Raw genomic sequence first — 13889 nt, forward strand, 5'->3', positions numbered from 1 at the left:
GGGAGATTCCAGCATAGCCGATACTGTTTCCCTAGAGGCAAATTGCAGGCTGAGAAGGTACCAATCATGGTACATTTTACATTCTGTGTACCATTAAGAGAATGTCACACACTGAAACATTGCAGTAATGTAATAAATTCACTTAGTTACAAATAAATCAGCACTTCACAATGTGGGAAGATGTTTCCTTCAAATACCTATTACTTCGCAACTAAACTGGCATCAGTCAAGTATCAATAATATAAATCTTTGGGAAAACGTTTGTTTCTTAATGTATTATGAATGTGTGGTTCATGCTCTAGAATCAGACATTCATAAAACTGGTTTCAAGTTCAGGTTAGGAGAGAGTGAGTATGGTTTTACACCACTTTCATCAATATTCCTGCAATATCATGGCTGGACACACACATTGTAACCATGCGGGAAGCGAACCAAGGTTTTTGTCATGAAGAGCAAACACTTGAACTACTGGGCTACCCCACCCGGGCTAGATGTTAAAATGTCTTTGATGTAAAGCTATAATACCGACAAAACTGTTTTATTTGCTGTTGCAGAATTCTAACTATATCAAAGTGGTCTGTAAATAATTTACTCTGGACCAGACCAGACACTCAAGTTACTGACATCCACTGATGAGCATCAACCTACCAATACCCTCTCTATGAAAATAATATAAATATTGTCTTGAGCATTGAACTACCAAACTGGGATCCGATGGCATCAACCATGTCAGTCTCTATCCTTTTGTCTTAGTGAGTGAGTGAGTATTGTTTTATGCCGCTTTTAGCAATATTCCAGCAATATCACAGCGGGGGACACCAGAAATAGGCTTTACACATTTTACCCATGTTGGGAATCAAACCCGGGGTCTTCAGTGTGACAAGTCAATGCTCTAACCACTAGGCTACCCTACCGACCCCTTTCGTCTAACAACGGCAGGACAGTTCCCCAGTACTTCATGCATGAGTCAGGTGAAGGGGGATATTGGGTGTTTATTCTCTAGCTGAATTTAACCCTACTCAGTTGCCCAGATCCATGCTCATGCTTTCAGTCTGTGGTCTGTCTGGTCCAGACCAGGGTACAGTTTATACCGCGTACACTCAACATTAGAATCTTTGAAGCTTAACATTCACATTAGTTAAAGATCTAAAGCAAATACATATTGCTGTTTGAGGATGAAGTACACAGGTAAGGTATTTGCAGGATTAGTTTCAGGGGTGGGAATAACCCATTGCCCGACGTCTGAGTCCAGTGTTTTTTTCTATCGGGGAAGCAAGTTTGTATATCACGCTGTACTGGTGTCCAGTTGATATTCCAATGTTAATTATGTTGTTTATTTAATAAATCAACAAGAAAATGGCCGGTATAGTGGAAAAATTATCAGGGCGAGTGATTTTACATGTGCCACTGTACCGGAGTCCCCTATCAATTTAAAAGTTATTTCCACCCCTGAGTTTACTTTGGACCTTCTCAAATCAAGATATTCTCAGTGTTGTGACATTACTTTTTTTCCAAAATTGCTATACATGGTTATTGAAATATTTGACAAAAACATTGATCTGAGCTCACATAAGCCTGGTGTACAACAAATCCACTTTGAGATGAATCTGATACATATCATGAAGACTGGATAACAAATACAAGAACAAGTCAGGCGTTGATGCATTATTCAGTGAAACAATTACAAAATAAATTCTTTTTTATATTTCGACTATTTTGCCAGCATTTATTAATCATGACAATAACCAATGTGCACATTATTGTCAAATGAAATACATTGGATTGTTGACTACATGTATCATCTTGCCTGGAGTGGATATACTTCATTTTGCATATTGTCATTTGATAAATAACATCAAACTTCAAGTAAAAACCCTTTTTTTAAAATTCATGGAAATTCAGTTCTAGTTATCAAGAAAAATTAATTGCATTTATGGAGAGATATGGTTTGGTTTACTAAATACGAAAGTGAATAATAACAGCCCAAGTCTGAAGCTTGCAAGATTTGTTCCCAACAAAAGTTTATAAACTTAAGTATAAAACACTTAATCATGATAATTTTTAGTCATGGAAACCAAAGAGGACAGAGTATAATATTTTCAGTTCAACAGTTTTGACACCTGAATGTATAAACACAAGAAATATTGTTTTTCATTCTCAATACATTACAAATGGCCGCCATACAGCTACAATATTGCTGAGCGTGGCGTTAAACAACAAACCAACCATAACAAATAACATGAGGGTATTAGCAAAGTCAGCATCACCTAACTGGTTCTCTCTTGTTAATCACCATGAGTAAACATACCCCTGATAGTTTCATAACAACAAACTATATAACAAATATTTGCTTGATCTATGAGATAACTTAACACTGTCAAATATTTTGCTGGCTCACAGGAGGTCATGGTAAGGTCAAGGAAAATATACCAACACTGTCGCTGGTCAGGTCAGTTCAGAGTCACATGACCATGCTGTTTTCAAGCTTTTAGAGTCATGTAGAAAGTGAATTTGTATATCAACTAAGCCATATACACTGTTTGTGAATTTATCTTGGGCAAAAGCATAGAGTAAAATATTGAAATAAATCTTTCTCATAGCTTTACCTAGAACGTATTTCCTTGATACATTCAAGTTTTGTTATTCCAATACATTTTTACCCAAAAAAAAAATTCAAACTAGGATTTTTCTATCTCTTTTTTAATAATTCTATGAAAACTTTCAGTTTATCAATATAAATAAAACTTCAATTTGAAATAGATCTACAGTCAATTTCTTAGTTTTCTTTGGCAACAATATTTATAATGTAACCTATGAGGCAGTAGAAAATGTATGCCACAGATTGTTTGATGGTAGCTAACTAAACAAAGAGAGTGAGTGAGTGAGTGAAGATCTATTCCAGCATGTTAGCTAAGCGAGGGAGAAAACTGGAATTGCCCTAAAACCTATTAGAACAAGTAAGTTGACACACCAAGGAAAATAATCTTAGTAAGGGATATAAGTAACTGGTCATGTTGTGGGGAGGGAGTTGGGGGTAGGGATTTCTTGGGTTGGGGTGAGATCAGTATCATATTCCGTTGTCAACACTCAGTTTATGCCGTGTTTTTCCCTCTCCCGTAAAAATACATGTTAACATCACTGAGTGACTAGAAATCAGCCAAGAAGGGGTCTACACAATTGAGGATCAGCTTGACTATGTGTTCATGTCTGAGCTATATTATCATTAGGCTACACTTGTTTATTACTTGGTTTACGGATCTGCCGACCGTAATTTTTGCTAAAGTGGAAAACAAATGTCAATTTTTTTATTTTTATATACTGCCAATAAATAAAATCCAATAAATAATTTACAAATCTACTTGATTGAAATTGACTTTCTGTTACAAATTAAGCATCGTTGCAAAACAAAATTTTAAAGATTAAAACAAATAAAATCTGAAATAGCCATTCATTTTCTTTCTTTTTTTTCACAACCCTACCGACAGAAAAATTGCTGTAAAACATCTGTAACCAAGTAATAAAAAAGTGTGGCCTAAATACAGAAAACTATGTCCATAATGAACACGCTTACTATGAACTGACAGATATAACACACTGTGGTTTGTTAAAATCTTAGTCTTATCTTAGTCAAAATGTGTGTAACTGACTACAGTTATAATTATAATGAACCAAAATGTGTGGTTCCTTATGAGTTCATTATATCATAGTTTTATATATTCAGAGATCTAGATGATCATTGGACAAATCCTCTACAAGGGAATAGTGACATGTCCGAAAACAACACAGCCAGCATGGGTTGGGTATAGATTTTACTCCTCTTCAGTAGCAACAGTACAACATTGTTCCACTGAAGACACTGTGTACAACAAACATGGACCGAAAGCAAATTATTTCATTGGTTATGTGTAAAAATGATTAACATTATGTCAAGAAGACAGAGAGTGTTTGAACAAGATTTATATTTAGGATTTTAATTAACGACATGAATCATACCAACTAGTAAAACGATGTGACAATGAAATGTCAAATATAAATTTAGAACTCCACAAAAATATCCCCAGTTTTAGTCCGATTGTTTATGTCCAACATGCATTCAATATGATTGAATTCAGGCAAAAAAAGTAATTTTCCAAAAGTTATTTCTTCAGCAATCTATAAATCCATCAACTTCTAAAACGCCAATCAAACAGATAATCTATAAATAATGCAGTAAAATGTTAGATTTCCTCAGGTTCTGAATCTCCCATCTCACTGGGGCTCCTTTTCAATTAAAAAGGAATTGTTTCTTTCTATCAAAATTATATATATTCAGAGACTAAGTGTAGTCTACCCTCACTCCAGCAGTGAGTGGACCCAAGCTCGAGCCCACCCTGTTACATCATGACCCCAAGCTTGGCCTCTGGCTTGGCCTCCTGTGAGAGGGGAGATTGAGGCTGATCACCTTCCTGAGTCGGAACTCTCACAGTCACAAGGATACTGGTCTCACTTTTATGGTTTACATTTATTCCTAAGGTGTTTTAATGGAAGAATAGTGCTTCCATATTGACAGATATATATGCCACACTGTGGGAAGACTGCCTCTTGACACACATAGTGTGAGACAAACTGTTGGAGGTTTCACAGAGAACCTGTTGGATGTTTTAAAGAACAGCTGTTTTCTTTCCGTTGTACGCATGTAGTCAGGATTTTGCTTACAGACAGAACTTATCAAAAGTGAGACAGTTTAGTGTCTTTAGTGAATGCATTGAAACTGCTTTGTGAGACACAAGTAAGCTAATTTATGCAGAGACAAGTGAATCCGTTTGACCAGTGTCATGTTAACCAGCTTCACCACGGACAAGTGAACCAGTTTCTCCAGAGAGAAGTTTCTTCTATGGCAAGTGAACCACTATTTTCTTTATGGTGCATATTCTGGTTAGCTGAGACAGTTGAACGTGATCGGATTAGAACCTTGATTACTTCTTCAAATACTATCTTGGTCATACAACATTGGAATTATCAACATTCTAAGCATATGTAAATTGCATGCCAAAGCTCCACATTCTATAAGAAACTGTCCATCAACAAAATAAACATTTGAGGTATATTTGTCTACAAGCATCAGCAACATGACATCTATTGAAGCCCAGCTGTTGGAGGACTGTTTTGAAATAGTTAGCACTGATAAACCAGAAGATAAATCTCAGGAACCTGAAGATGCTGACCTGGTTCTAAGTGAATATGATGCATATTGGCATTCCCAAGCTTGGGTTAATCAAGGACCAGGAATGGCGCCAACCAAGTTCCACCAGTCTGCCTTTTCAGCTGGCACCGGACTTGGTGAAAAACAGACAGTGTGTTCAGAACAGATGGAGTCTACCATTATGCAAATTGGGTCTTTGAGAGTGTCGGAACCGCCCAAATTTGGAGATATATTAACCAAACGTAAGATGGAGAGTGCTGTTATGCAGATCAAGTCATTAAAGATTTCAGAGAAGCCGGAGTATAATGTTACATGGCATCAGTATCGTTCCACCAGTGGGCATCAGTTGCCAAAGTAACAGAGACAAAAAACAACAGCTTGTAATGAGGAAAACTGTGATTGTAAAACTGCTGTGAGATGGCTTCTTTCATCTTGTATATGATGGCAGGAAATCTGATGAGTGTGGCAACATCAGTAAAAATGTTTAACATCAACAACGGCATGCAACATCATCAACAAGTGTCTGACAACATGCAACAGCATCAAATAACATCAGAGTCTGACAACATCAACAAAAGTGTCTGACATCAGCAATGGCATACGTCATCAACAAGTGTCTGACAACACCCTGCATGTATATCCACACAAAAAGCCACCTTCAGTATATGCAGACAATATAGAGGTCATTCCCTTTGGTGGGAGAGACAGGGTCAATGAATAAAGGCCCAAAGACTGCAAACCAAAACCATTAATTTTTAATTGAATATTTGTTTGAAATGCTTTACATAAATGCTTTTAATAAAACATATATCATAAACTCTGTTTGTTTAAAAATGAAGAATAGTTAAACTAAGAACATGGTCATATATGGTGACAAATATTGAAGGTTGATGCATCTTAAATGTTCAAATATCTGTGTAAGTGTGACTATTTGTTACAATTCTAATTTCAAACATGCTCAAAACATGTCAGACCGCCTCCGTGGTGTAGTGGTTAGAGCGTCCGCCCGGAGAGCGGAAGGTGGCGGGTTTGATCCCCGACCGCGTCATACCAAAAGATGTTAAAATATGGTACTTGTTGGTCCCTGCCTGGCACTCGGCATTAATGGGTACAACAAGGACTGGTCGGCTCGGAGTCAGTATAATGTGTCTGAGTGGGATATTCATACTTCACTGCGGCATGGTATCTCAGTGGGCTAGCACTATAAAACCAGCTTCAGTCTGGGTTAGTACAAGCAGCCGCACATACACATACACACACATGCACGTCGTCATATGAGCGAAATATTCTCAAGCACGACGTTAAACCCAATTTCACCTCACCTCACCTCACCTCACCTCACCTCACATCACCTCACCTCACATCACATCACATCACCTCACATCACATCACATGTCATATGAATGCTTCTCACATATATATACCCCTGAATGCCTCTCTACGAACCTGGTCCAAGTATTAACCAAGACTGATCTTGGTGTGGACAGGAGATTTTACAGCTCTTCTTCCACTACAGTGCTGCTAGATCAGCGGAAGACGTGAGTGGTCTTCAGGTTACAAATACCCCTTATCCTATGCCATTCAGTTATTGTAATGTTTTCTCCATGACTCTTTTTGGGGTCATGGATCAGAAAAGTCTGTACACACTTCTACAGCTCAAGTTGGTTACATATCAGACCTACCAACCTAAACCTTAATGGGTGGTGAAGGAGCCTAATGGTTAAAGCACTTACACATCACACAAAAGGGTTTGATTCACGACATGGGTACTATGTCTGATGTCCATTTCTGCTGTTCTCTGCCTTGATATTACTGGAACATTGATAAAACTGGCATAGAACCATCCTCACTGACTTCCTTAATCAACAAGTGTAGAAGTGAGCACAGCTCACATACCCCCGCTTCCCACGTTGGGACATGGAAATGACTGATATTGATATATATAATGTGACAAGGATTAGCAGCTCACAAGACTTTCTCCTTGACTCTACTAAACTTTATATACATGTTAGATAATAGTTTTGCCATGTACTGATTACAGTAATAATTTATGGAAACATTATTTTATTTTTTTTTCCCGTGGAAACCTGACATACAATTGAACTTGTTGCACACAATGAAGTGGACGTAGATGAAGATTGTTATTTTTTAGCACATGGCATATCTGTGGGTCATGATTAACTTGTGTATTAAGTTTGGTGAACCTAGCATGTATAGTTTCGATGATATGCTGTGGCCAGGTAACCATCAAACACATTTTGCACCAAGTCATGTTTCCATGGAAACAACAACAAAACAAATTCTGAAAAAACTTTAAAATAGCAAAAGGCACATCAGTGGGTAATGATTAACATGTGTGTGAAGTTTGGTGAACCTAGCATGTAAACTTTAAGAGATATGCTCCGGACAAAGTTTCGGGACGGACGGACGGACAGAATGAACGCTATATACCCCCGTTACTTCATAGCGGAGGTATAATTACCCCCAAATACGCACATGTTGTCAACATGAAACTTCAACTAGGGATTTCAGTTTAAAAAAACGAAAACATAGTGACCTATATAAACACTGATATTTAGACTGTGATTGTCCTAGATTTTGTATTGCAATACATTGCTTCACTTTAACCTATCTTGCAATATGTATGGCAAAGTATTGCCATACTACACTTTGATGAGTTTTTCTGAGTTATGCCTTAATAACAATCACCAGCAGTCAACAATCTCGAAATTATCTGCTCATTAGTTGCTCTTAATCAAGGGAGATAGTATATATGTCACATTGTAGTGAAACCTACATTCTAATTTATTAATAAGACCATCAGTGGCATGCTGTGCCAGACAGATACAATTTTCCATCTCCATATCTATTATGGACCACTTAAATATGACCAAATATACATATTTATATTTGCTCCAATGTACTGCTATATTTACAAACATATCACAATGCATGCTAATGACAAAGATCATATACCGATATATGATATATGGTCACTGTCAATGAATTGCAACACAAATTATCGCCATAACAGTTACACCACACCACTTTCTGAAATCAAACAATAATGAATTATAGGACCCACAGCTGCAGTTTAGGGCCTCTATAATACCATGGCACTTAACCCAGGTCTTCAGTGTGAGAGGCAAACGCTTTAACCGCAAGGCCACCCCACCACCCTCCAGGAAGCTAGAGACCTGGCAGATTTATACTGTGCTGTCTAAGTGACACAATGAACCAAATAACACCTTATGATCACTGTAGCCTTATATTCTTACAAGGGGAACAGAGGGCAACTCAATGGTTAAAGACATTTCTCATAATGCCAAAGGCCTGGATTCAATTCCCCAAAATTTGTTAACTCCATTCCTGGGTGTACCCCAACATATTATTCCTGGAATCATGTGTAAGTATGGTTTTACATGCCTTTTAGCAATATTACAGCAATATCATGGTGAGGGACACCAGAAATAGGCTCCCCTATGAACTGAACCTGGTCTTTGGTGTGGCAAGCAAACACTTTAACCATTAGGCTAACCCACCACCGCTCCTCGAAACGGGATAAATGTACATAAAACTATACTCACTCACTCTAATATTTATCAACAATACTTCAGTGGTGTGCATTCCATTGTCTATGAATACATATGCATAGGCCGATCCAGAGGGGGGGTGCAGGGGTGTGCACCCCCCCTTTTGTGCTGAAGGTTTGTTAAATGACCATTGAAGCTGGGGTGAAAATGAAGTGTGCACCCCTCCTTTTCTCAATAGTGTGCAGCCCCCCTTTCTCAAAAAGCTGTATCCGCCCCTGCATATGGTTGATATTTGTGGTATACCATATGTAATCATCCAGTTAAACCACTTCTTTAAGAATCCTACATGGTTGTATCTTTCAACAAAATCATAAAGGTCTGAGACGAGTGTCAATTTTACCTTTCCTTCAAAAATGAGCTGACTTGCTGCAAAATGATGTTAATACTGTATGAAGCAATGTTAAATCCAAGTCACCCCTGAGAGACCAAAATTATAACTGTTGTGTATACTCACCTCTCAACAATGAGCATTTTGTTGGTGGAGTGATCACAAAGGTAGTCCGCTTCTTCCATTTTTCAATATGGCTGACACGTTACACAAACACACTCACTCACTAAACACACCATGCAGGGGAAGGTTCTCTGTTCCTAGGTTGATAACCATAACACTAGAAAATTAAAATTTTCAAGAGATCCTATTCAACTTAAATGCAAAGTCTGTGTTAGAGTTTTTTCTAAAACCAATTTCGACACACACTCACTACCACTCAATGATATTATAGATACCTATTTCTCAGTTTGTACAGACACTGATCTAACCATCCAAACATTCATACTTTTACAATATAATGTATATTTGAAAACTACAAACAGAAAAATTGAAAATAATAATGAAAAATAATTAAATTATTTTTTTTAATAATTTTATTTTTTTTTAAAAATAATTACATGTAAAATGAAACAGAACCCTATGAATAAAACTGATCTATATAACACTTGATTCATCAAAGAATTATTTAAAAAATCATACCACACCAAATTTTCACTTAGCAACTAAACAAAATTATGCCATTGACAAATACAGAAAGCAATCAAATAAAACTTGATTTATCCAGAAATTATAGAAATAAAATATTCATAAACCACCTTTTCACTTACATACAAAACAAATCAGTCACATTAATACCAAAACTGATTCAAGTGAGATTTGATTTATCCACAAATTATTGAAACAAAATATTCACAAACTTTTCACGTACATACCACACAAATCAGGTGATTGAATAAGATGTCACAATAACCACTGAAAGCTAGCACCTCTTCAATGATCACACACACGGAGGGAGAACCTGTCGACAATGTATGCAAACCATGAACACAATTCCATTGCTTGGGAGATAATACCCTGACACCTTCCTTTCAATATGCAAATAACTGGCCTAGGTTTCCCAACACGAACGTGAGATCTGTCTACATTAACAACGCTCAAGAGCTTGACAAAGATAAATCTCCCCTAGCCCAGATGCATGGCAGCGGAATAAAACACTGAAAATATACCCGTACACTTACACGTGTCCCAGTTTGATTAAAATTATCTCTGTTATACAGTCAGGTATAAACACAGGTAAAAGTTAACTCATGAAATAAAAACTTGCTTTCATAAACCAGTCATGTTTATCTTGAGAGTGATTGATTTAGTCAGTGGCACTGGTTGTGCTAGTTTTTTAATCCACGTACATACTTGTACCGGTATTTGTTTTTTCATGAAGATTGTTTTTCTTTGATGAGTGTGCAGTCATGGTAATCCAGGGAACTCTTGATTTGAATTATAAGGGACAGATCACTTGATATCCCAGGAGTAGGGGTGAGTTAAAAGGATCTAGAAGTATATAAGGTTTGGGGACAGATGTGGGTACAGTGGGGTAAGGGGTAAAGGTAGGTGGTGGCTTTGAGTGAGTGAGTTTAGTTTTATACAGCACTCAGCAATATTCCAGCTATATGGCAGCGGTCTGTAAATAATCGAGTCTGGACCAGACAATCCAGTGATCAACAGCAAGAGCATCGATCAACACAATTGGGAACCGATGACATGTGTCAACCAAGTCAGCGAGCCTGACCACCCGATCCCGAGGTGGTGGCTTTGAATTGTAGAGACAAAATATAGTTCTGTCACTGCTTCAAGAAATGCAATTTAGTTCCTCTGAACGGAGAAGCCATACTAGCCTTTTACACTTTCTTTTTTCAGTTCATAATCTCCATAAAACTATTACATTTTTTTTGTAACATCTGAGACAAAAATGTTAGGCCTACCCCTCTTATAAGGACAAACATTATTTTGTTCAACCAATTCTAGAATAACAATTTTATCTTATTTTGTGGCTGACAGATTAATATGGAGTTCATTACAGCGTGCATAATTTCCAGGGTCCTGATCCACAAAGTGTTCGTAGCGCTACGACATTCGTAAGCCTATGGTAAACTATAGAGTTACGACATGTCATAACGTTACGAACGCTCTGTGGATCGGGACCCTGGATTCTATCTCACCAGAATTTCCCTAAAATGAGTTACAGATTTTCTGCAGAAATATGCAGAGGGAGAGAAGGCAAGAAAAACCCACCATATGTTAAGGGTTGATCTGATGTGAGTTTGGAAAGAAAATATCAAAAATACAAATAAAAAAAGTTCAAGAATATTTTCTAAATCAGTACAACAGCTTTTTATATATATGGAAGTTTCTGGAAGGTACTTCCAAAGATAAAATAATAAATTGGTTAGACTTTAAACATACATTTTGTACACAGCCTTCTGCAATATCTCAGGTTAGTAGTGACAGGCCATTAAACATTCTTTAGAATTACACGGCCGAGAAATCCTATCCAATAAAAAGACAATATTACAAAAAATGAAATTCTGTGAGTACATACTGAGTCAGAAGGAGTGACCTGTATGAGGTGAATGAGTCCCTGTGTCCACATTATGCATTTTCATCTGATCTCTCTATATCTACCTACGTTTATTGATTTGACAAGTTCTATGAACTCTCGCTGATCCACCCAGATATATAAAATATAAAGTAAGGCAACACCTTTTTATTTTTGGGTTTACAGACTGGACTAGTTCTGTACCATGACTATGTAATCTGTGATTTAAAGTGACTTAGTGAGTATGGTTTTACGCCACTTTTAGCAATATTACAGCAATATCATGGTGGGGGACACCAGAAATGGGCTTCACACATTCTACCCATGGGGAATCGAACCTGGGTCTTCAGTGTGATCAGCGAACTCTTCAACCACTGGGCTACCCCATCTCCCCTCAAACGAGAGATTTTGGAGGTAAAGATAGGTTTTATTGACATTGGTATATCTCAGTTTAGGATTTGACCAAAAGCAGCATTTAGAGACAAACTTTACTATAGTTTACTTTGCTTCACACTCTATCTTACGAGATTGGAAAAGTAGAAATTATGACTTTAAACATAATACAAAATAATAAAGGTTTTAATTCATTATTAATCAAATCATTATATATTGCATGTTAGTTATTTAATGACTATTGAACTAAATATACACATATATGTCTGTAAATACATCCTGTACTATACAGACTGAGACATCCCAAACTGGCGTCCACTTAACAAATCATTTGGGTGAGATCAACAAATATTGCTACAATGAATTGAAGCAATGCAGACCATTGTGACATCAACAGTTACCACGTCACAATCAAATGACATCACTAATCTCACTGCCACTGAAGTTCCTCTTACATTAAAAACACTGGTTAATGCTATAAAATTCTTTTTAATAAAAATGAAAATGTTATAAATTTTTACCGACTCCTGTTGCTATATCTGATACTGAAAGTCTCTATTTATCATCCAGCATAGTTCCTGCAGTGTTTTCAAATAGCCAAATGCTCTCTAAATACTTGCTGGCATAATACAATTTTTATTTGTAAAATCTTACCTTCAAGATATTGAAACATATTCAAGTCATAATCTCTAGCAGAAAATTCCTGCAGTGTTTTCAAGTAGCCAAATGCTCTCTAAATACTTGCTGGCATAATACAATATTTATTTGTAAAATCTTACCTTCATGATATTAAAACATATTCAAGTCATGATCTCTCTCAAAATTCTTGCTATGTAAAATCTTACCTTCTTTTTGGGGTGGGCAGGGTGTTCAAGTAGGGTACAATTTTATTTGTAAAATCTTACCTTCATGGGTGAAACATATTCAAGTTGTTTTTGTTTTTTTGTGTGTGACAGGGTAGTCAAGTGGTTAAATGTTTTGCCCGAACCTGGTTTAAGTCCCCACATACGTGCTGTGTGTGAAGCCTATTTCTGCTGTACCCCACCCTTAAATTGCTTGAATATGGCTCCTCATCACTCACTAACCTATTTCCAAATGATCTGACCAACCCAAATAATTTAATACCAAATGAAATATTCACCTTTACCAATTAGCCTGGTATCAATAACACTGTAAACCATTACATTAAAAAGGCATCGCCTAAGCCGAATATTTGCACAGACAGATTAGAAAGACCATGCCATAGAGTCCCTGTGACAACCATATTATGACCCTCCCTTTAGAAGGCTGTAGAAAGTGATAAACAAGCATTTAAACGTGTTTGTTGTGGGGAATATTGGTTACAAAGTCTTCTGAAGATTGTGTACATGATAAACTTGATATTAAACTGTCTGTGATATGCTCTCAGTAAATTATCACAGACATAGTTCCCACAAGACAAATCACTGTTCACTTTCTTTATTGAATACTGAACGGTGTTGGTCAAACAAGTCTGGACGTCAATCAAGATAATAGTCAAATACATTCCAATACTCAATCAATAATACAAACTAGGGTTGTCAGTGTAATCATAGAAACAGATATATGTGACATTTGTTTAGGCACAAATGGCAACAATTTAGGAAAATACACATTTTCAAAAACATTTGCCCTACACCACAAAACAGATCAGTTGTAAGCACTGAGTCTGAATCACAATTTCCATTAAAAGAATTCTTATTAGCAAGTTTATGAATTGATAATTTCATGAAAGCTGACTTCAATTTAAAACAAGTCATGTTTTTGTTCAGAATATCAAAGAATGCAAAATAGAAAAATAATGCAAAGGTCTTTATGTTTGTCATTTGGAGGATAGAT

At 36.7% G+C, this 13889-nt stretch overlaps 1 protein-coding gene across 1 annotated transcript in view; it reads right to left on the minus strand.

Moving 5' to 3' along the window:
• Positions 1 to 9353, minus strand: part of LOC124281313 — a 51536-nt gene extending 42183 nt beyond the window's left edge. The window contains exon 1 of the mRNA XM_046717336.1: positions 9230 to 9353. Coding sequence (XP_046573292.1) covers positions 9230 to 9288 — 59 coding nt within the window. The 5' untranslated portion in view covers positions 9289 to 9353. The remainder of the gene's footprint in view (positions 1 to 9229) is intronic.
• Positions 9354 to 13889: the final 4536 nt, after the last annotated feature.

Source organism: Haliotis rubra, unplaced genomic scaffold, assembly GCF_003918875.1.
Source record: "Haliotis rubra isolate DU_JTF1 unplaced genomic scaffold, ASM391887v1 Scf282, whole genome shotgun sequence".
Taxonomy (NCBI): Eukaryota; Metazoa; Mollusca; class Gastropoda; order Lepetellida; family Haliotidae; genus Haliotis; species Haliotis rubra.